General features: G+C 37.4%; 1 protein-coding gene across 4 annotated transcripts; it reads right to left on the bottom strand.

Annotated features, from left to right (window-relative positions):
- Positions 1 to 677: 677 nt before the first annotated feature.
- SPIC (Spi-C transcription factor) lies at positions 678 to 10875 on the bottom strand. Of its 4 annotated transcripts, none has more exons than XM_045464152.1 (6): positions 10762 to 10875; positions 9047 to 9072; positions 8164 to 8260; positions 7109 to 7245; positions 5557 to 5665; positions 678 to 2241 (listed from the first exon to the last, which is right to left on the bottom strand). In XM_045464152.1, the coding sequence occupies exons 2-6, from the start codon at positions 9047 to 9049 to the stop codon at positions 1814 to 1816; spliced, it is 774 nt and encodes a 257-aa protein (XP_045320108.1). In that variant the 5' UTR covers positions 9050 to 9072; positions 10762 to 10875; the 3' UTR covers positions 678 to 1813. The 4 variants fall into 4 exon arrangements, with proteins under 4 accessions (XP_045320108.1, XP_045320110.1, XP_045320109.1 ...); XM_045464154.1 differs by having other exon boundaries at positions 7109 to 7221; XM_045464153.1 differs by having other exon boundaries at positions 8164 to 8257; positions 10762 to 10859.
- Positions 10876 to 23941: the final 13066 nt, after the last annotated feature.

Raw genomic sequence — 23941 nt, 5'->3', positions numbered from 1 at the left:
TGTAGAACAGTACAAAACACAGTTGGAGCTGACTGGGGACTTCCGGGGGAGAATTGTCAAGACGAACCCCTCAAGCTGGCATTGGGTGTAGGAGGGACTATGGAGAGAAGTAAAATGTTGATGAGATTTTAGTAAGTTGTTGACTGAATGATCTGTATAGTAAAACCTCTTCATCATTTCCTCTTTGCAATCTCTGGTAAAATTTATGTTTTTTATTAATTTATAGAGCATATTTCTTTGTAGGAGAAAGAGCATAAATGCTGGATCCTACCTTTAAGGTTAACACTGATTGAAACTGTTTTAGTCCATTTGGGTTGCTATAACAGAATACCATAAATTGGGTGGCTTACAAACAACAGAAATTTATTTCTCACAGTTCAGGAAGCTGGGAAGTCCAAGATCAAGGCACCAGCACATTCAGTGTCTGGTGAAAGCCTGCTTCCTGGTTCATGGGAGGCCATTTCTTGTTGTGTCTTCATAAGGCTGCAGGGGCAAGGGAGCTCTCTGAATCTCTTTTATAAGGCACCAATCCCATTCCTGAGTGCTCCACCCTCTGACCTAATTACCTTTCAAAGACCCACCTCCAAATACCATCACACTGGGAATTAGGTTTCAACATATGATTTTTCGGAGGACACAAACATTCAGTCTATAACAGAAGCCCAGACTACACGTGGAGATGGCCAATATCGTTAGCCTTCATTTAGTCACTCTGGGTCTGCCATGTTCTTAATCCCTGAGGGATGAAAGGCACCAGGAGGACACAAAGAAAAAGGGAAAATCTGCAAATCAAATAGGGTAGGCTTCTGGAAGCTCTTGGCCAGCCAGCTGGGCCCTGTTGGCCTGGACTGAAGGTGGCCCAAGTAGTCTAGGAAGGTCTCCTATGTCGTGGAAATACAGATGGGTATGTATGAACCTGCCAAGCAGGAAGTAAGAAACAGGGTTTCTTCCCAGCGTTTTTTTCTTCTTCATTACTGATGGGATCTTGAGAATAAACCATAGCTTTCAAGTCAGACTTTCTAAATCCTCGTTCCTCCCTGTATTTATTTGCTAGTCTCTATTCTTTAACAAGTCTTTTTCTTTTCTTTTTGTCCAATTGTTCCAGTCGGGTCTTAGCTGGGCTAATTCAAAGAGGAAGTCATGTTTCAAAGTTGATCCAGAAAGATGACAAGGCAAGATCACCTCCTTGTGGCTGAGTGGCAGGATAACAAGAAATGTTAGCTCCTGGATCTACCCTAGGGGAGAAACGCCAGGAAATGATTTGTGGGAAGTGTAAGCTTTGGTGTTCTACTATCATTAAGGTAGGTGGCAGTTTCCTTAGATCCTTAGATCATTTCTTTAGTGCCACATAAAGTCTGAAGTGCAGAAAAAATATATAGTTTTTAAAGTCATGAGTATATTTTAGCATGAAGACTATTATATGCAATTATTTTATTTTGTCACTAAAGCCATCAGATATATATTACAAGTTATTTTTTTTTTGGCTTGAGTGTATGACAGGAAAACAATGTTTAAATCAATGAGTCAAATCATCTCTACTAGCATTGTTTATCTAGAAGAATTGCATAGACAAAAGTAAGAGCAAGGACATTCAGTCTATGCTTTCAAATGGGACTTGGTCATTTAAACTTAAATCTGTTTACTGGCAGATTTTTTTCTCATCATGACTATAGAGATTATATGTTATTTAAAAGAAACAATGAAGTTAATTGTTTCTTCCTTTTCAGTGTTTGCTTTAAGAGAAAAATCCTGAAATTGGTAGGGATTTCAGGTTGGTAGGGATGTCAGGAAATCATGAAATGTAAGAGAAAACTTAGCAGTCAGGGTGGCTTAACTCATGGTAATCAGCATATGTACAATTATAATTTGCATTCCAGTTACTGAGGCTGAGAAACCCTTGCTCTGGCTGAACATATGGTGAGTAGAAGATCTCTTTTTCTAAGAAGTAAGATGGCGAGAGTCTTTGGAGAATAGCTTCACTGAACTGGTAAGTTAGTTTTCTCCGGATTTTCGTGATTTCCCCAGTTCTTCCATAATTCCTCAGTGCTCTGGCCATTTTCTGGTAAGTCATGGTCTTCCGGTTACCTTTTCTTTTCCCCCAAAGTTGGGCAAGTTTTTCTTTGTTTTTTGACATAAACTGAAAGATGCCTTTGGTTTTATCTACCCACTGAATACAAGATGCCATCTCAGGATTACACAGGGATTCATGAAGGTATTCGAACAGTCGAAGCTTCTTCCTGCCTAAAATGGAGAACAAATATCATACTTCACCATGGCTATGCACAAAGAACATACTCAGGAAAGGTTTGTTGAGTGACTATAAAATTCAAAGCCGCACTGAGTCTTGAAAGTCAAAAGTCTGTTTGGCTTATTGAAGTTTTAATTGGACCTTTCTTTGTTAGAGATATTGTAAAAAAATTTTATATTGTCCTTTACTAGAAAAGGGAAGGCTGGAACTTGACCCAAGTCTCTCATCTGTCATGTGGTCTTTCTTCAGCTAAATCTTGACTACTGGTTTTATGTCATATGCTAAACTTTCTATAGAACAACAAAACTGAGCAAAATTTAGTGGTTTTAAAGAGAAGCCTCAGAAGCCCTTTTCAGAAAGCAAATCATTTGAAAGGGCTTTATTCAAATGAGGTAAGTCAAATGAGGTAAGGAATGTGAATGTATTTTGTAAAATGCAAAACAATATTCAAATATAAAGTAACATTAGTGACATTAATAACAAAGACTTAGTTAAAAAAAAAAAAAAAAAAACTCTGGGTGTGCACAGTTGCTTGAAAAATAAAGAAAATGCCAAAATATCTTTATGACATTTGGACATCATTTATGAGCAATGACAATGGGCATCGTGATGTTTTTCATTGCTGTGAAATAACATGGTACAATGAGAGTTTTTGTCCCTTTAGGAACACAGCCCTTTATATTTTAGAATTTCTAGATAGGAAACTTTAGGAAGATTTGTCGTTGTGATTTTTGTTCTGTTGATTGGATCTCTTTGGCCTATGAGAGAACAAAGGGGACAGCCTATGTTGTGGCTTCTGAGTTGGCCTGTAAATACCATGCTTCACCAGATCTGTCAGTAGCTGAGATAGCTATGGTCAAATTTCCTTTTCCTCTAGATAGAGTTGAATAGTGGATACCCAAACTGCTTTGAACAGTCTCTTGGGAGTAATACTCTTTTACCAGTCATCATTCATCCCAAAACCTCAAAGGTTTTTAAGATTATCTTTTTGAGTTATATTATCTTGAATTTACAAATTGAGAAATGAAAGGGACTTACCAAAAAACACATCATGAATTAAAGTCACAGCCTTAAACAAACTCTGTCCCTTATCTGATGGTCAAATCCATGATAATGGATGCTCATCATTTTAAAATTTGTTTTCAATTTTGAAAAAAAAATGTTTAAATTTTTGTTAAAAATGTATTTTGTGGGGGCACATGGGTGGGTCAGTCGGTTGAGTGTCCAACTTCGACTCAGGTCATGATCTCACTGTTCCCAAGTTGGAGCCCCACGTCGGGCTCTGTGCTGACAGCTCAGAGCCTGGAGCCTGCTTCAGATTCTGTGTCTCCCTCTCTCCCTGCCCCTAACCCACTCACATTCTGTCTCTGTCTTTCTCGAAAATAAATAAACACTAAAAAAAAATTTTTTTAAGTATTATGTGCTCACAGTAAAAGATCCAATCAGAAGCACAAAGTGAAAAAAAAAAAAGCACAAAGTGAAAGTACAATTCCAGTCTATCCTACAGTTTTTAAATTCAAAAAAATTTTGCATATAAACATATGTATACCCTTCAAAAATACAAGTGGTATCAAAGTAATATGCCCTTTTCCAATGTTATATACCTTAAATTATATCAGAGAATATAGAAATTAGCTACAGATGGGTAAAATACCCAACTGTTGACAAATGGCTACTTCCCAGGATATAGCATGGGAAGAAAGAAGGAACACTTCTACTTATTCTTTATGTATTTCTGAATCCTTTCTACTTTTAATCATGTGCATTGTTACTTTTAAATTATGGAATTAAATGGGATTAAGACAAAAGAATGTACTCTAAAGTTCTTTATCAACACATATGTTATGCCTGCATGCCTTTTAAAAACTATGTGTTCTGTTTTATGCATGTACTATTTTTCTCTGGATAATAAATGCCCAGATTATTTTGAAATTTCATTCTGTTTCAAATGTATCCCTATTTCAAGTGGAAGATGAAGCTTGAAAAACAGAAGATGGTGAGTAATATGTCCCATAATGGCAAAGCTCCACCACATAAAGCATCAGTGGAAAGACATAAGCTTTACACCCTGGAATGAGTTAGTTTAAAAAAATAATAGTGACTAGCTAAACACCTGGACAGAAGTAGAAGTGTAATTCTCCTTATATTAAATTACCACCATAGTTCAATATCCAGTACCAATATTCAGTGATACAGATTTATTTTCTCTGTGTGATTTTATGCATTATTCTTTGCTGGATTAGATTATAACTGAATATTTAGAATTTTATTCTAGGATACAGTGTACAGTATTCTAGGATGGAGATATAGAAACAAAACTAGTTTTCCCAAAAAAAGCTCATTTAAAATAATTTAGTAACTATGATAAACCATTTTTTAGAAATTTCATCATAAAATTATAGTGCATCTTACACATCTCTGATCCTTATACACAGACAAATGCAGTGGGTAAGTTCCATTCTTTTACTACAACAACACACACACACACACACACACACACACCCCTATGGTATCTTGAGAAATTATCCAGTGCCAGGCTATGAGCATAATGCTTTACATAGGCTTTCATTTGATTTTTACAGAAATCTTATGATTTATTTGTACAATTACCATTATTTGCCTTTTGAATGAGGAAACTGTGGAACAAAAGGTTGAGTGATTTTCCCAGGCTCATACAATTAACCCATAGTTCACACTCAATCACTGAGTTACATAGTCCCTAAGAGTCAAAAGATATGAACATTTAAATTTTTGATAGTGCCAAATTACCTTACAAAACTTTGTACCAGTCAATCTACACTGCCTCCAAAAGCACATGTGCACATGTCAGTGGCTACTATCCTGCTTTAACACTTTGCCCATCTGTTAGGTGAGATCATCATCGTCTTAAATTTATGAAATCAAGATTTGAAATTTATGAAATGTTGAATTATTATGGAACTTCATTTGCAGAAAACTTAACAGAGAAGACAACTTTTACACCAAGGCCTTTACAATTAGAATAAGATTGCTAAAACAACTTATGGAAAAGTTCCTCCTTCTATACCCCAAATATATACACATTATTCTCGAATGCAGATTTGAGTGAAGCAACACAATGCAGCTTCATAACATTTCTATGAAACAATAGGAAGCCTCATCCAAGGTGAATGGCTTGGAGTGGTTCAGTCTGTCAGATGTGAATTCTTCTTAATCACAATACGAGAATATTTTGCAAATGCAATTCTAAACTCAGATATGAAATCCCTTTAAAGCTGCTTTGAAGATTTGGTTCTTTTACTTATAAAAGGAGTAATGGATCCACATACCTTTTCCTCCCTTTTGATGGAGAACAGCAGGTTGTACCAGCTGGTTTTCAGGGATGTTTGGCAGAGATTGATGAATATTTCCTTCAAAATAGAGGTCCGCAGCACTGTTCTATATAAATAATGCAGCAGATGTTAAGTGGGACTTTCCATGTGGCCCCCAGTTGATGGCTAAAGTTAAAAGCTGGGGACAAAAAGACTGCTAAGAATCTCCCAAATTCTAACAAGCACTATTCTCAGTTGCAGCCAGTTACCTCCCAGGGCAGAACTAGCCTCAAACCCACATAAAGAGAGGACCAAGGGATGTAAAGTAATCTTTGGCTTTGTGGGGACTTTCATATCATCCCCTCCTTATGAGAAAAAAGAGGGTGTTCCTTCCTTCCTTCTCCCTAAAAATGCCCAGCCAGAAAGAAAAATTTAAAAGAATTATTAGTAGAAATTGAAGTGCCCACAAAAAAGGGAAGATGAGCTTTCCATTCCTCTGTTGGATGCTGGGCAAGAGACACAGAGAGAAAGATGTCAGCCAAGGGAGAGCAGAGCCAAGAGAGGGGACAGGTGGAAGCAGCCTGAGGTGTTACTGTTACATAAGGCAAGGATACATAGGTCTCCACAGGTTAATTCAAACTCCCTCTTCAAAGAAATGTCATAGGGAGAGGCCCTGACAGAACTTACAAGGTAAGAAAAAGGACATCTGCTATACAGCATGGTTGAAGGGAATGACTGGGAAAAAAAAAAAAAAAAAAAAGGAAAACCCTACCACATTAAGACTGCTGGCATTAAGAAAACAACACAAAAGAACACATGAATGGAGAAATCGATGATGGGGACACTTCATTTGCAGGGCACACTACTACAATATCCATGAGTTGATCCAAAACATGTAACTAGCTCTAAGCTTGGGAAGGAAAATAGAGAAGGTGTCAGGGTGCCTGGGTGGTTCAGTTGATTAAGTGTCTGACTCTTGGTTTCCTCTCGGGTCATGATCTCATGGTTCCTGGGTTTGAGCCCTGCATTGGGCTCCATGCCGGCAGCATGGAGCCTGCTTGGGATTCTCTCTCTCCCTCTCTCTCTGTCCCTGCCCTGCTTGTGCTCTTTCTCTCCCTCAAACTAAATAAACTTAAGAAAAATAATTTAAAAAATGAAAATTTCTTTAGAAAATAGTGGAGGTCGATAGAAGATTGTAGGTAAAACCAGTGTAGAGTAAGTTTGGGCTTTGCCCTATGGCATATAGGGGAACCATGGCGTTTTGCAATTTTCCAGATGGACTAAAGAGTAGCAGTAATGTGAGAACCCTAAAAATACATCTTTATAGAAGTCATTCACACCCTCTGATGCTGGGTGAAGAGCAATGATGGAGGACAGTTTCCTTCTTGACAGCACTGCTGAGGCTCACCCCATGTTGACTCTCAGGTTCACACCACTGATGGCTGTGAATGTTCTCACAGTCTCTGCTGCCTCTAAGCTGGGTTTCAGCTAGCATACACCAAGCGAAAGGCAGGACTGAATAGGGAATTTGCCTGTTACTGGGGGGTGGTCTCCTGGGACATGTACTCACTATTACTGTTCTCCAATTATAGACAGGTTCCTCTGCAGGCAGCATACCATAGCAGTTGGAATTTCCTCTGATATGAGAGCAGTGGTTGATGAACGCCAGGTAATTTTTGTAATCTAATTTAAAAACAGAGACAGAAACTGAAAAAGTCAAAGTTTATGATTACACACATGTGCATGTATGCATATATGCTTATGTGTGATTGCTCTATCATGTGTTTTCTATCACTTTGCATTTCTTTTTTTAAATTTAGTTAATTTATCTCTTTTAATTTACATCCAAGTTAGTTAGCATATAGTGCAACAATGATTTCAGGAGTAGATTCCTTAATGCTCCTTACCATTTAGCCCATTGCCCCTCCCACAACCCCCTCCAGTAATCCTCTGTTTGTTCTCCATGTTTAAGAGTCTCTTATGTTTTGTCTCCCTCCCTGTTTTTGTATTATTTTTGCTTCCCTTCCCTTATGTTCATCTCACTTTGCATTTCTTTACATTTATTGCATTGTGCTGGTATCAGAGATCTCTTTTTACATGTCCCATTTTCCCTTAGTAGAGTATGTGTTCCTTGCGAGTAGAGATCCACCATCTCTTATCTTGGTACTGCCCGCAACACCCTGTATAAACTCGGTAGGCAAAATACCTGTATCTCACCTGCACTATCTTTCTATAGTCTAGAGGGCAATGGGTGAGGAAGAATAAAAGAATATTTATTCTTCTGATTATAATATCTCTTGCATGGAAAGTCTATAAGATAAATTAGAATAACTGAAAAGCCCACTCTGAACAGTTAAAATTATCAATTAGATAAATATCAACTAGATATTTTTAATAGCAAATAATTATATGTGCTAGTATTTCTATGTGGAATGTCATTCTTTACATTTTTATGTATGACACTTTAGATTTTCTTAGGCTAGGTAACCCTGGAAGCTTTCTGCCTTAGAATTAATCCTAGATGCACTAGGTAAAAATGGTCTTCTCTGTTCTGGTAATTATTATTTGTGTCTGACTAACAAGCCATTTGATATCCCAGTGAAAGAAGGGGACTGACATCTTTACCTGGGGAGTACGGAAGATCTCCGGTTGAATGTTGCCTCAGGACCTCAAAAGCGTCTTCAAAGGCTTGACCCAGCTTGTCTTGTTCAACACAGGCCTGCTAGAAAAATGGCAGAACTCTCGAGTTTTGAAATTATCAATTGAACTTAATTTTTCTGTTATAAAGTAGAGTTTCTCACCCACAGCACTATTGACATGTTAGGTTGGCTAAGTCTTTGCTGTGGGGGGCTGTCCTATGTATTGTAGGATATTGAGCAGCATCCCTGGCTTCTACCCACTAGATGCCAGTTAACATCCTCACAGTTGTGACAATCGAAAATGTCTCAGAAATCACCAAATATACCCTGGGAGACAAAATCAACCCTGGTTGAGATCCACTGCTCTATAACATATAGTATTTAGAGAACAGTACTCATTCTATAGTATAGTATTTAACATTCTTGTAAAATTTTAGTAAGGAGTTGTATAGCAGAAGACTGATTTGGCAAAAGGGATCAGGCATATATCTTTAATGAAAAAATCTGAATTGCTGCTTAAAAATGGAATGTTCTTCGTCAGACTTCGGCTCAGGTCATGATCTCACGGTTCGTGGGTTTGAGCCCTGCATAGGGCTCTGTGTTGACAGGAGCCTGCTTCAGATTCTGTGTCTCCCTCTCTCTCTCCCTCCCCTGCTCATGCTCTGTCTCTCTCTCTCAAAAAAATGAACATTAAAAATAATAATAAAAAAATGGAATGCTCTTAATTTCAAAAACATGTCTCTAAGACCTAAAATTAAACTGTCTTGCAAACCGTTTCACGCCCTTATAATCTGAACCATATATTTTATTTTCCAAATGGAGGATGTTCATCCTCCAAATCACCCAAAGATTTTAAAATGCCAACTTACCATGCTTCATTAATGAGTTTACGATTCTGAAAAAGATTAATAAGTAAAAAGCAAAATTAATAGTGTCTCTATTTCATTTGCCTCTGAATTAAAGGATCTTACTCAAAATATTTCCTGAAAATACCTAATGTAAACCAAAAGTACCATCTAAATTCTTTTTAATTTAATTCTGAACAAAATTTCCTACAAACTTTTTTTTGCTCTTCTATCATTACAAAACGTTTTAAATGTTAAAATAGCTAAATAGAGTTAATTACCTAAATTGCTTAACTTACAAGACAATAGGAAAAAACTCAATATTTAACTATTTCAATATTTCAAAATTCTTTTAAAAGTTAAAGTATATAAATTATCTTAGCATAGGTGTCCATTTATAATAGTGTTGTTGTTGTTTTTAGATCTTTCTGGTGTCAGCCTAATGAGAATCTGGTGAATGATAGGCTTTTTAGCTCACAAACTGTGGACCTACATTACAAATAAAATTTACCCTGGGGTGCCTGGGTGGCCCAGTTGGTTAAGCGTCCGACTCAGATCAAGATCATGGCTCAGATCTGATCTCAGAGTCGTGAGTTCGGGCTCTGTGCTAGAGCCTGCTTGAGGTTGTGTCTCTTCTCTCTCTGCCCCTCCCCCACTTATGCTCTCTGTGTGTCTCTCTCAAAAATAAATAAATGTTAAAAAATGGAAAAAAGCAAATAAAATTTACCCTATGAAACCCATCCAACGACTTTCTAAAATGGTAGAATAGGAACCGTGCATGGTCTACTTTCTTATCCCTGTAAGTTAGATTTTGTTTTAAATAAACAATGATCACACAGACCCACATTAAATGTTCTTTTTAAGTTTAAATTCTATAGAACTAAACACAAACAAACAAATCTACATAACAAGAAAGAGTATGTGGTGGGTCCAACATTGCTTATCATTTCTTTTAGCACAAGCAACTGTTTAAACAAGTTGTTAATATTTACCCTGCAAACATAGTGAACTTACTCATTAACACTGAAGAATACAGAGATAATATAATCTAACACTATTATTATATACATGTATCAATATAATAATTAAATCAATATAATATGTCAAACATTGGAATTCTATTCAGCTCTTTGAAATCACTATATCATGTCAGTTAAAAGAAAACATGAGAGGAAAAGTGATAAAAAAAGGTAATTATACGAGGTGATGGAAATGTTAACTAATCTTATGGTAATCATTTCATAATATACATGTATGTCAAATAATCACATTTTACACCTTAAATTTATAAAATCTTATATGTCAATTATATCTCAATAAAGCTGGAAAAAAAGACAGCTTCCCAATGTGGGAAATGCTGAACAATTTAACAAAAACTAAAAAAAAAAAAAAAAAAATCCATAAATCACTGGGTTATGGTTCCTAATAAATATTATCAATATATGTATTTTTAAAGACCAGTAAATGACTTTCAATTAATTATGCCTCAACTCATAAGCACCAAAGCAAATACATGAGTGTTGTATGACTTTGACAAAAATACTCCACAAAATTATCACAACTATTACAACTAAAGTTAAAGTAGCAAACCGAAAGGGAAGAAAAAATCTTGAAAACGTTATCGATCAATGCAATTGCTTGATATTTCTTATATCAGAACAGTCAATGAGAAACGTTAGGTCAAAGGAGAAATTTAAGTTTTCACAAGGTATTTTGAAAAACAGAAGCTAAATACTTACCAGGAAGACACTTCAACCCTTTGCAAAGATGTTTCATTAATATCGGAATCCTAAGACAGGACTGTCAAGAACTCACTGGCAGAGTTGCATTAAATAGCTGTTTTTAAGGAAGTGCTACAAAAGGGGATTTTTTTAAAAGATACAGTGTCCTCATGATTTCTATTTCATTATAGGCCAGAGGCTATTATTTTGAAGAGACACGTAAAAGTTCATATCCCATGGGCTGAAAGCATTCGAACAAACCCCGTGAATCTTCCACCAGCATAAATTGAGTCTCCTCTGGCCCCCTGTAGCCCCACTGGAAATCTCTGACCTGCACAACTCTCGTCCATCCTTTTTTTATTCCTTTTGTGTCCCCCCTGATTCTAGACCCTGTATTGCCTGTCTTGCCTGGACTATAAACAACGTTCACTCTGGCCTTCCCAAAGTGGTCTCTTTCCTCTCAAACCACTTGACTCATACTGATTGCCTTACTTAGAGATCTTAAAGGCACAGTCTCTTGCCCTGGCATTCAAGGCTCTTCATTCTAACCTTAGCTTTATTTATCACCATTCATTTAGGAGAAGGAAATGAAATTCAGGTTGTAGCCTTCTCTCCATACCTAAATCCAGTAGGGCCTCCAAAAAGGTCAGGAACAGCTCCTGGGTGGTGATCCGGTGATCCAGGATACACTTGAAGCTCCTGATCTGCACAGAGGTCCAGTTCTCTCATTTAGCCAGAAGTTCTATTGGAGATGTGTTTTGGTGGCTTTCGTGGAAATCATGGGGTGCTCCTCCACCTATAATGCTTGCTTCCCAGTCCATTCATGTGCCCAGTTACCCATTCCATTTTACCTATCAGAGTCTGATCTAGCATCCACGTGTACCAGGCAGAAATAACTTTCCCCTCTGAAGCACGTGTCTGCATCACCCTTCCCTAACTGTAACCTTCTGCCATTATAACAGATATCACATTTCGCCAGGGGGAAAACCACCTAAGAATTTTTGGTAAACCTTTTGGGTGGAGAGATTTTCTGTTTTGCATGGTTGGAATCTGAACTCACCTTTGATATGGGACCATTGTTCTAGACCATCTACTTTTTTTACTCAATTTGTTATGCAAATGTAAACACACATCTCCTCTTCAGAAATGTAGATGTTATAATAACAAGTGTATAAAACTGTAATCACTAATGTTGATGAGGTTTTAATCTGTACCATTTCCGTGTGTACGCCCTTTTGCGCCATTTTGTTCCATTTGATTTATTTTTTTTAACAAGTATATATTTCTGAGCTTTTTTCTCTGCTGGACACTGTCCTGTGTCCATGGAATATAGCCCTGAGCAAGTTATAATGAGAAATTATTTTTTAAAAAAGCAAACTAGACATGTATTAGATAATAAATACTAAGAAAACGATAAGAGAAAGGGTATAGAAAGAGTATGTAGTTGTGACGAATGATCATGAAAATCCTCTGAGGAGGGAATGTGTGAGAGCTGAAATCTAACAAGAAGAAAGAGTGAGCAAAAGAAATGCAGGGATATAAAGTACTGCCTGGCGGAATAAACAACAGGTGCAAAGAACCTTAGAAATGAAAGCCATGGGGGCTCAAGCAGAATGAGACTGGGGGCTGAGAGGCAAAGTTAGAAGGTAGGAGGGAGGGTTCAGATGAACCCAAATGTAGAGCTAGAAGAACACACACACATATATATGTATATATATACACACTATATATATATGTATATATATACACACATATATATGTATATATATACACACACACACATATACATACATATATATATGTATATATATTTCAAAAGAATCTAAAAATCATACATGATAGTAGTTGCCTGCTTAGCCCCATTTTACAGATGACGAATCTAAACCGAGGCTCAAAGACATTTTGTGATTTTTCCTAAGGTCCAATTGCTAGTGAGAGATGGGCTGGGCTGGGTCTAGATTTGGGCCCAGCTGACATCATGAACATGCTCTCAGCCGCCATGCTGGAGGCTTGTGTCTGCACTTAGGTTTCATTTGACCAAGGTTCTCAGTCATCATGGCAGTTTCCATAGCACCCAGCAGATACTTCTAGCTTGGTATGTATTTGAAATGGAAGGAAAAATAAGTGAACTTTCTAAGCAGGTATTTTCCCACTGGTGTCTCCAGAGTTTTATTCTGCAAGATATTAATAAATGAACCCAGAAAAAGTATTGAGTAGAAGCAAGTTTTGCTGTTTAGCACTTCTTCAGCCAGGCTCAGTCCATAGAGCATGCAACTCTTGATCTCGGGGTTGTGAGTTCGAGCCCCATGTAGGCTCCAAGTAGAGCCAACAGACCCAAGTTTAGGAGTTCCTGCTATAATGTATTTTTAAAGCCTTATTTAAGGTCCAAGTATTGCTTCTTGAGACATTTATACCTAATACAAACGCACATACACAGAACATCTTTTTCAAGGTGGACATTAACGTTTCCTTCAACCCCAGAAGTGAACTGACTAACAAGGGCTCTAAAGAAAAGATTCCTGATCGATGAAGTCTTTTGCAGAAGTTCATTGTGCTCAGTGGTAACTGAGATTATTTTAGAGAATCTTAAGCAACAGATGTTCTGGAGTCTAAATCATATGGTGCCAAGCTTCAGATGGAAGATTGCATTTTCTGAGAATAGAGAGCTTCAGAACACAGGAAAAAGGAGACTAAATTCAAGCTCTTATCATTATTTCTAATTAAATAACTCCATTGTTCACTTCCTCAAAAAATTAAACATAGAACTACCATATGATCCAGTAATGCCACTGCTAGGGATTTAACCAAAGAATACAAAAACATTAATTGAAAAATATATATGCACCCCTAGGTTTATTGTGGCATTATTTACAATAACCAAATTGTGGAAGAAGCCCAAATGTCAATCGATAGGTGAATGGATATAGAAGATGTGGTGTATATATACAATGGAATTTTACTCAGCCATAAAAAGAATGAGTTCTTGCCATTTACAACAACACGAATGGATCTAAAAGGTATAATACTAAGTGAAATAAATCAGAGAAAGACAAATACCATATGACTTTACTCAGATGTGGAATTTAAGAAATAAAACAAATGAACAACGAAGAAAAAAGACAAACCAAGTAACAGACTCTTAACCATAGGGAAAAAATTGATAGTTACCAGAGGGGAGTGGGGTGGAGGAATGGGAGAAATAGGTGATGGGGATTAAGGAGTACATTTGTTGCGATGAGCCCCTGGAAATGTTGAATCACTCTATTGTACACCTGAAACTAATATAAAACTGTATGTTAACTCCTCTGGAATTTAAAGAAATAATAATAAAAACTAAAAATAACTCCATTGTTTAGAGGATTAAAGAACTGAGTTCTGAACTTAGATCTCTGAAAACCTAACAAGCAAATAATATTGCTAGACTGGGAAGAAGATGCTAGAAAATTTCTTATGTCAGAGTAGGAGAATTCACAGAACCACAGATCATGAGACAAATAGCTAGCCTTCACTCTTACTTTAATAATTACTTGCACAGATTATTCTTCGAAATTTATTGACACTTGCTTTGTGACCCAACATAGGACCTTATATTGATGAATACTCCATTTGTATTTGGAAGAATGTATATTTTGCAATTATTGTATATAGTGCCTCATAAATAAAATAGAACCAGTTAGATCTGGTTCATTGATAATATTGTTCAAATTTTCCATATCTCTACTGCCTTTTTCTTTGGCCTGCATATTTTATCAGTTACAAAGATTACAGAAGATTACAGAGTATACAAAGAGTAACATCCAACTATAATCGTGGATTTGTCTATTTCTGCCTTTAGTTCTGTCCATTTTTGCTTCATGTTTTTTGAAGCTCTATTATTAGATGCATACTCATTTGGAATTGTTATGTGTTCTTGATAAATTGAGTCTTTTATCATGATAAAATTTCTGTATTTCATTTTGGTAATCCTTTTTTGGTAATCCTTGAAATCTACTTTGATGTTATCCACACTAGGTCTCTTATTTATTTATTTATTTATTTATTAAAAAAAAATTTTTAATGTTTATTTATTTTTGAGAGAGAGAGAGACTGAGCGTGAGCAGGGGAACAGCAGAGAGAGAAAGGGAGACACAGAATCTTAAGCAGGCTCCAGGCTTTGAGCTATCAGCAGAGCCGGACATGGGGCTCAAACTCCAGAACTGAGAACACATGACCTGAGCCGAAGTCAGTCCCTTAACGGACTGAGCCACCCAGGCACCCCACACTAGCTCTTTTATCTTTTTTACTTTTTTTTTTTTTTTTTAACTTTTTTAACGTTTATTTATTTTTGGGACAGAGAGAGACAGAGCATGAACGGGGGAGGGGCAGAGAGAGAGGGAGACACAGAATCGGAAACAGGCTCCAGGCTCTGAGCCATCAGCCCAGAGCCCGACGCGGGGCTCGAACTCACGGACCGCGAGATCGTGACCTGGCTGAAGTCGGACGCTTAACGGACTGCGCCACCCGGGTGCCCCTATCTTTTTTACTTTTGACATGTCCAATCTGTCTTCACATTTAAAGTATGTCTTTTTAAGCAGCATGTAATTGGGTATTGCGCTTTTTTTTTTATACAGTTTGACAATCTCTGTCTTTTTAGTGTTTATCCAATTGAGTAATTACTGACAATTAAGCTCAAATCTGCCATCTTCCTATTTGTTTTCTATTTTTCCTGTTTGTTCCTTTGTTCTTTTCTTTCCTGCTTTCTTTTGTATCAAACACGCATTTTTTTTTTTAATTTTTTTTTTTTCAACGTTTCTTTATTTTTGGGACAGAGAGAGACAGAGCATGAACAGGGGAGGGGCAGAGAGAGAGGGAGACACAGAATCGGAAACAGGGTCCAGGCTCTGAGCCATCAGCCCAGAGCCAGACGCGGGGCTCGAACTCACGGACCGCGAGATCGTGACCTGGCTGAAGTCGGACGCTTAACCGACTGCGCCACCCAGGCGCCCCACAAACACACATTTTTATTATTTCATTTTATTTCCACCATTGGCTTTTTATATTTTTATTTTATGTTATGTTTATATATGTTATGATATGATATACTTCTATAATTTATTTTTTGTGATTGTTCCAAGGATTACAATATGCATTCTTGATTTTTCGGTCTATCGTGAGTTACTATTACACCACTTCATGTATCATGTAAGAACCTTATCACAGTACCCAGTGGACCCTTGAACAACACAGGTTTGGCCTGTGTAGGTCCACCTATCTGCAGATTTTCTTTGATAAATACAGTACTATGCTATAAATGTATTTTCTCTTCCTTATCCTTATGATTTTCTTAATAACATTTTTCTTTTCTCCAGCTTTCTTTATTGTAAGAAATACAGGATATAATATAAAATATGTGTTAATCGACCTTTTATGTTATCGGTAAGGCTTACTGTCAACAGTAGGCTATTAGTAGTTAAGTTTTGGGGGAGTCAAAAGTTATGCGTAGATTTTTGACTACACGGGGGTGTCAATACCCCAATCCCTGTGTTGTTCAAGGGTTAACTGTAATTTAATTTACATCCCCTTCCATCTTTTGTGCTAAACTTATATATTTACTTCTATGTATGTATAATAGATTATTTAACCTCACAATAATGCTGTGAAATGGCGTTACTATCCACGAGTTTTGATTCTGGGTCCATATTTCCCATCTGTGTAAACTTGGACAACTTACTTACCCTCTCAGTTTCCTCTCTGTAAAATGTGGATAATGATTTTACTCATCACGCAGAGTTATGAAAATCTGAGTGAATCCATGTAATATACTTTTGACAGCCCTGACATTTAATAAATGCTCAACAAATGTTAGGTGCTGCTTTGTAATTATCCTCTGTTCTTTTTGAAGAAACAGAGGCTCAGGGAAGTTAAGGGCCTTACCCAAGGTCACATGGCTAGTAAGCTGTAGAGGTGAAGATTTTCAAACCAGTTCTACCCAACTCCAACCAAAGGCTTTTAACCATTTGACCAGACGTTGCTTCCTTATCTACTACAGAGTGAGACTGAGACAAAATGAGAATGAGAATACGAATTCGATAATGGTCAAAGGGCTCTTGAGAGGTTTTATTGAGATAGTCCAGAAGAACAGTAAACATGCACTATGGTAGCTATGCCATCACCAAAACCACTCATCTCCTCCCACATCTGGGTCTTGTAGCCTAGCTGGGACTCAAACCCAGGTCTTCCCTTGCGTGTCTGGTGCCTCTTCCCAGTAACGGGGTTGCATAAATATTCCGCGCAGGCTCTATGTATTTCCTGTACTTAATTGCTTCTATCAAAAAAAAAAAAAAAAAAAAAAAGCTCCTATCAATGTTCATACCAATGGAGGAAACTCCTCTGATACAAGACTTGTAAAAGAACTACCCAGCTTGCCAGAGGAGAAGAGACAACAGATCTATGCTCACGGTCTCTGTGGTGAGCATAGTGGGGTGGGGTGGGGATTTGTTATCCTATGTTCTAAACCATGACTGACCCTGTGCAAGGGCACTCTCTCTAACAACCTACTGGTATACCTGCTGCATTCTAGGCAGAGAGAAGTGAGCTAAACCGCAGCTGAATTCTTAATACATCCTTATTCTGATCTAGAGAGCAAGTATCCCTCTTCACTTCAGCCCTTCTGGCTTCAAAAGCTTCTAAACCCAAACTACTCACTGGCCCAGGAAAAGGGAAGAGTAACAACCCCTCCCTCCTCTTACTGGGGTCTTCATGCCTATTTCCACTTTCCAGTTCACTAGGAAGATAAGCTAACAATTAATTCTGCCTCATCTCTAGGTCTATCTCTCTCTCTCTCTTTTTTCCTAGCAATTTGTGAGTGGTAACTCTATGTTTTAACAAAATCTGTTAGCAAGGCTACAATGTCCTTTGTTGTAGAGAAGCAGTATCCCATTGCTACAGAAGTTAACTGATTAACTGGTAGGAAATTGGTAGGGAAAGTGGGGCAGGGGTGAGAGGTGGGATACTCTGAGCTCAAAGCAGTTTGGGCAACTGACAGGTAAATGAGACCCCAAATTATAGCTAAGGTATATGTCTATCACTGGCTCTAAGTTTCTAGAACCAGTGGGCAATCATGAAATACATAGTCTCTTTATATTGAACTTTTATCAGACAACTGAAATTAACAATGAAAATACTCATTTTTATTTTTTTTTTTTATTAAAAGGATTTTGTTTTAATGTTTATTCTTTGAGAGAGAGAGAGAGAGACAGAGCATGAGCGGGGGGGGGGGGGGGAAGGGTGGTGCAGAGAGAGGTAGACACAGAATCTGAAGCAGGCTCCAGGCTCTGAACTGTCAGCACAGAGCCCGACATGGGGCTTGAACTCACAGATCACGAGATTGGGACCTAGGCCGAAGTCAGTCACTTAACCAGCTAAGCCACCCAAGTACCCCGAAAATACTCATTTTTAATAAGTCTACAGAGTGCCTGGTATGGCTAGAAAAGAGAGAAATCTTCCAAAGGTCTTCTTCAGGGGGGTTCTCAGTACTTTTCCTCCAGTTTTTCACTTTTGTAAATTTTATAAGTTTCACATAATCTTCATTATAAGCACCACCACCTCCATGAGCATATAACCTTCTACTTAGATAGGATTGTGTCATTTTCAGCATTATCTCTGCTATATTACTTTGACAACTCCAGAGAGGAAAAAAGCAATTTCTCTCATATGTCTTTTGCTTTCCCGAAGTAGGTGGCAAAATGCTAGAACCCAACATAGGACCTCAATGAGGGTCCGATGAATAAATGAGTGTATTGGATCATTTACACTCACAAAAGCCCATGCCGTTGGCAAGGCAAGTCTTATCACCATTTTGCTGGTGAGAAAACTGATGCTCAGAGAAGTCAGAAATCACTCAGTGAATTAGTATTACTTAGAATTCAGGTCTCCGCATACCTGGGTCACTCAGTCAGCTAAGTCACTGAGTCATGACTCAATCACTCAGTCATGACTTTAGCTCAGGTCATGATCTCATGGTTCATGAGTTTGAGCCCCACATCGGGCTGTGTGCTGACAGCTCAGAGCCTGGAACCTGCTTCAGATTCTGTATCTCCCTCTCTCTCTGCTCCTCCCCTGCTCACACTGTCTCTCTCTCTCTCAAAAATAGACATTAAAAAAATAAAAAAGAATTCAGGCCTCCTCATTTTCCATTTGGTTTTTCAGATATCATGTCTGGAAAATATTGCCAGATAACAACACTGGCTTTCAGTTTTTACTTTTTATTTTAATATTTTTCATCAATGTCTTTTTCTTTGTATATTTGACTAGTGACCCCTCTGCAAATATATAAGGCACAATGGTCAGGCCTCCTGGCTTATGGTTTGCATTTAATTCAGGTGTCAATCTGTCTCTGATATATATATATATATATATATATATATATATATATATATATAGTGAGAGATGGTGCAAGTGAGGGAGGACAGAGAGAAAGAGGGAGACAGAGAGAGAATGGGGCTCACTTGAAGAGGGCCTCATGTTCACCCCAAGCAACGCTTGAGCTCACCCCAAGTGGGGCTCATGCTCACCCAATGCAGGGCTCAACCTCATGAACCATGAGATCATGACCTGAGCTGAAGTCAGATACTTAACCAACTGAGCCACCCAGGTGCCCTACTTTCTGTTTTAATGTTATCCATCTTTATATGTTATTACAAACTTATGAAAACTTTTTCTTCTATGAATGGCTATAAGTATATACACATTTGTATACAAGTGCCAAGGTATCTGTACAGAGACGGTATTAACAGCCATGTCTATAATGGAAAAGATCTGCAAACAACTCCTTTCTCTATGGAGAATGAAAGAGGTATTTATACACACACACACACACACACACACAGATAGATTCATACACACATACGTACACATATATACACACTGACAAGAGAATGAATAAATTGTGCTATGTTCACATAATGGAATAGTAAGTTCAGTGAAAAAAGTAAGACTGAGAAACCACTTAAAATATGGCAAGATTTTTAGGGCTCAAAAACAACTAAGCAGTATGTTTGATTTGTTTAAGTAGACTCCATGCCTAATGTAGGGTTTAAACTCATGACCCTGAGATTGAGAGTCATGTGCTCTACTGACCGAGCCAGCTAAGCACCCCAAAATAATATATTTTAATCAGCTTTTCTTTTTTCTTTATTTCCTTGTTACTTTCTTTGTCTATCTATCTATCTATTTCATCTATCTATCTTATCATCTTTCTATGGTGTGTGTTTGTGTTTGTAAACCAAGGGAATAATAAGCACAAAGTTAGAGCAGTGGATACTCCTGGGAATGGAAAAGCAGGGAGATTGTCAAGGAAGAAGCACACAATTTATTAAAAATGTTTTAGTTTCGGGATCAAGAGATGGGTTCATGTATGTTCATCTTATTAAAATGAGATCATATATGCTTTCATGCGTTTCAAACAACATACTAAAATAATAAAAAACAATAGACAAAGGGAACAAATGATGTCAGAAAGCCATCTAACAAAGTAAGTTCCAAAAAGAGAAAATAATAAGGAAACATTTTGCTTTGAGTATGAAAATGCTCACTAGTCAGTGTTGCAAAATTACATTTTTTATTCTATTAAAAGTCCTTCATGATTTAAATATAATCTGTGTAAATTTATTATAGAAGTTTAGAAGTATGACAGTAATGAAGAAGTCTGACAGTTTACAAAACCAGTTCTGTCCCCTCACCTCAGCCTCCAATCAATTCTAAGTGCTATTTCTTATTTGAAGCCCTATACTCAAATGGGAGTAATTTTGCCATCAGATAGTAACACTACACTTTACATATGGACTCTGGATTGTTTTCTTGGAGTGCCACTTTGGAAAAATATAAAAGCAGACTCATCTGGTTTTAAATATATTTGGTAAGTCATCTATGACTTCTTGTTTTGTCCACTGAGAAACCAAAAGGCCCACTTATTTTTCTTTTGCATTCATGGTGCAAATTCTCACAGTTTCTGTGGAAAAAAAAGTTAAAGTTTCAATTGTCAGATTTGCGGTACTGATTGTGCTAATGTGCCTAAATACTCATGTGTTTGCAAGGATTGCCATCAGATGAGGTTGAGTGAGAGTCTCTCAGGAACTTGGACAGAGGAAAGACAATATTGCTCCCATTTGATTAAACAGCAAGGAGAATAAAACCAAACTCAAAATCTTTTGAAAAAGATGGGTGAGCAGGGATATTCAAACAGAGAATGAGTCATTCAAGAGAGAGGGCTGCTAATCCAGGAACCTAAGAGAAATAAGCCTGTCCTAGAACTCTCCAAGAAGTATCCACAAGGAAAGGTAATCCAATTCTGGGGAAAACCATTGCTATTGTGGAAAGGGATGTTGGGTGTGGTAAAATACGTAGGGAATCTCTTAGGAGACCATCCTCACGGTGAGATGCAGAGCCAGATAAGGGTGGGCAGGGCAGGCAGGTTCCAGGAACGACAATCTACAATATCTAAACTTGAGCTATCTCCACAAATGTTTAGAGGTAAAGGAAACATATTTACCCGAATTCCTCTTGAGGACAAGGCTATCATAAGTAGTTGGGGAAAAAAAAGTTTGATACAGAAGATGGGGCAGTTTGGGGAAGTGAAACACGTGGACATCAGTGGGAAGACAATCTAGGCAGAAGAAAACACCAGTGAGATAGCAAGTCAAGGGCTGAAAGGCAGCACTGGGGCCACGGGTTTCTTAGGAGGGAGAGTCCCAGTTAATTACAGGATTATATTAGGTGCTTGGAGACACTGACAAAAGTGACCTTTATTTGACCTTTCCTGCAGTCAGAACTCACTTCTAAATGCTTTAAATGTCAGAAATTTTAAGGATATGGATTTGAGTGTGCACCAAATTAGGAGCCTATCTAGTATGCCCATTTGTTTCCATCTCTTCTGATGCCGTTAAACATTTGCTGTGGCTGGCTCTGGGTACGGGAGGCATTTAAATTCCCCCTGGAGCAATTTGGGTTGAGAGCCTGTGGGCCTTTTACCCTTGGAGTACATCAAAACGGGGAGGTAGACTTGCCCTACTGGGAAATGTAGCCCAATTTTGTACCTGTCCTTCCAATCCCTGAAATTGGATTAAGACAATCCCTGCTGTTAATGTCTTTAGGCACTTTTCCGGTAGAAGGTTACATGATAGCCTCAAATTACCTCTGCATTGTTTTCAAATAAAAGGTTCAAGAGACCTTAAAGAATCATCAGGCACTTAGATTAGGCAAACTTGAAGGAGAACCAGTAGTTAACAGAAAATAGAGATAGCCACACAAGGGCTTTTGACACTGGGCTTTTCAGCCCAGGCTTTAAAATAATATTTATTGTGTTTAAGGAGGTAAACAGAAGATTGAAAACCTCAGCAGAGAACTGACAATTATTATTTTTTGTTAATAGCAGAGTTGGGGGGCATGGCAGATATGAAGGACCAAATAGAAAGTCTAGAGCTGAAAAATGCAAAAACCATAAATAAGAACTCAATACATTCATACATGCTTTCTCTATTTTACAAAAAAAAAATAATAATTTTGCTGACCTTTTCAAAAAAATGGACACTGCTGCTTTTATTATTTCCTTCTTCAATTCATCCTCACATTTAATATATCCTTCCTTTATTCTCTTTGGATTTATTCTGATTTCCTTTCTAAACTCTTATTTGGGATACTTGTTTTTAATTTTTGTTTGTGCTTGTTTTTGTTTTTGTCTTTTAACTATGAGTCTATATAAGACTAAAAATGTCACTTTTGCTCTATCCCACAAATTCTGATATAGAATGTTTTCACTATCATTCTGTTCTAATTATTAATTAACTTCCATTATGATTTCTTCCTTGACCCAGGAGTTGCTTATAAGTCTGTTTTAAATTTCTAAATACAGTATCTCAACAGCTTTTTTTTTTAATTTTTAAAAAATGTTTATTTCTTCTTGAGAGGTAGAGAGACACAGAGCATGAGTAGGGGAGGGGCAGAGAGAGAGAGAGAGAGAGACAGAGACAGAGACAGAATCCGAAGCAGGCTCCAGGCCGTGAGCTGTCAGCAGCACAGAGCCTGACTCGGGCTCAAACTGACAAATGGTGACATCATGACCTGAACTGAGGTTGAACGTCTAACCCACTAGGCCACCCAGGTGCCCCTCAATGGCTTTTAGTATTAACTTCTTTGTTACTAAATTGTAACTCAAAGTTTAGTAGCAAAAACAGAACCTAGCAAACTTTTTCTGTAAAGAATGAAGTAGCAAATATTTTAGGCTTTGTGAACAATAAATGGTTTCTGTTGCATATTGTTCAATGGAATGTTACATAGCCATTACAATGAGGTAGTTTTTTTTTGTATCAATGTGGAATTCTGAGATATATTAAAAAATAAAAAATGTATGATGCTAGTGTGTATAGAAGAATTTTATTATATTTAAAAGACTGTATTAAATATTATATGTGCTTACATACACATAGAATAGCCTGGAGGTTACATAAGAAATTGTTTAAAAAAAAAGTGAGTGTCTTGGGGAACACTAGGGATTGTGTACCAGAGATGGGAGACTTACTTTTCACTAAATAGTTTTTGATACTCTTTGAATTCCCTTTTTTCATATGTATTACCTAGTTAATTACCTAATTACCTTCTTAAAAATGAGAGGCTGGCACACGTTTAATATACACTTTCTTCCTTTGTCCAGAAGAAAATTTTCACAATTAGGAATAAAAGAGGGCAGATGAATGAAATAGGTGAAGAGGATTAAGAGTGCATTTATTGTGATGAGCACTGAGTGATGGATAGAATCATTGAATCACTGCATTGTAAGGGCACCTGGGTGGCTCAGTTGGTTAAGCGTCAGACTCTTGATTTCGGCTCAGGTCATGATCTCACACTTTGTAAGTTCGAGTCCCACATTGGGCTCTGTGCTGACAGTGCAAAGCCTGCTTGGGATTCTCTCTCTCTCTCTCTCTCTCTCTCTCTCTCTCCTCTTTCTCTGTCCCTACCCCACTTGCACTCTTTCTTTCTCAAAATAAACAAAAAGATAAAAGAATTAAAAAAATAAAAACTTTGAATCACTGTATTGTACACATGAAACTAATATAGCCCTATATGTTAACAATACTGGAATTTTTTTTTTTTTAAAGTACTGTGAAAACAGGTAAGAATACTCCATTAACACATAATCTCAATAGAATAAAGAAACACTCTTAGA

The sequence above is a fragment of the Leopardus geoffroyi genome, chromosome B4 (assembly GCF_018350155.1).
Source record: "Leopardus geoffroyi isolate Oge1 chromosome B4, O.geoffroyi_Oge1_pat1.0, whole genome shotgun sequence".
Classification (NCBI taxonomy): Eukaryota; Metazoa; Chordata; class Mammalia; order Carnivora; family Felidae; genus Leopardus; species Leopardus geoffroyi.
The sequence above is the reverse complement of the archived record's forward strand: the minus strand, read 5'-3'. Positions and strand labels throughout refer to the sequence as shown.

What these genes read in the sequence shown, in the direction of transcription:
- SPIC (XM_045464152.1), bottom strand. An exon ending in ATAATTGGAGAACAGTAATA is followed by an intron (nt 5,666 to 7,108) that starts GTGAGTACATGT and finishes TTATTTATATAG; the next exon opens with AACAGTGCTGCGGACCTCTA. An exon ending in CCATCAAAAGGGAGGAAAAG is followed by an intron (nt 2,242 to 5,556) that starts GTATGTGGATCC and finishes TCTCCATTTTAG; the next exon opens with GCAGGAAGAAGCTTCGACTG.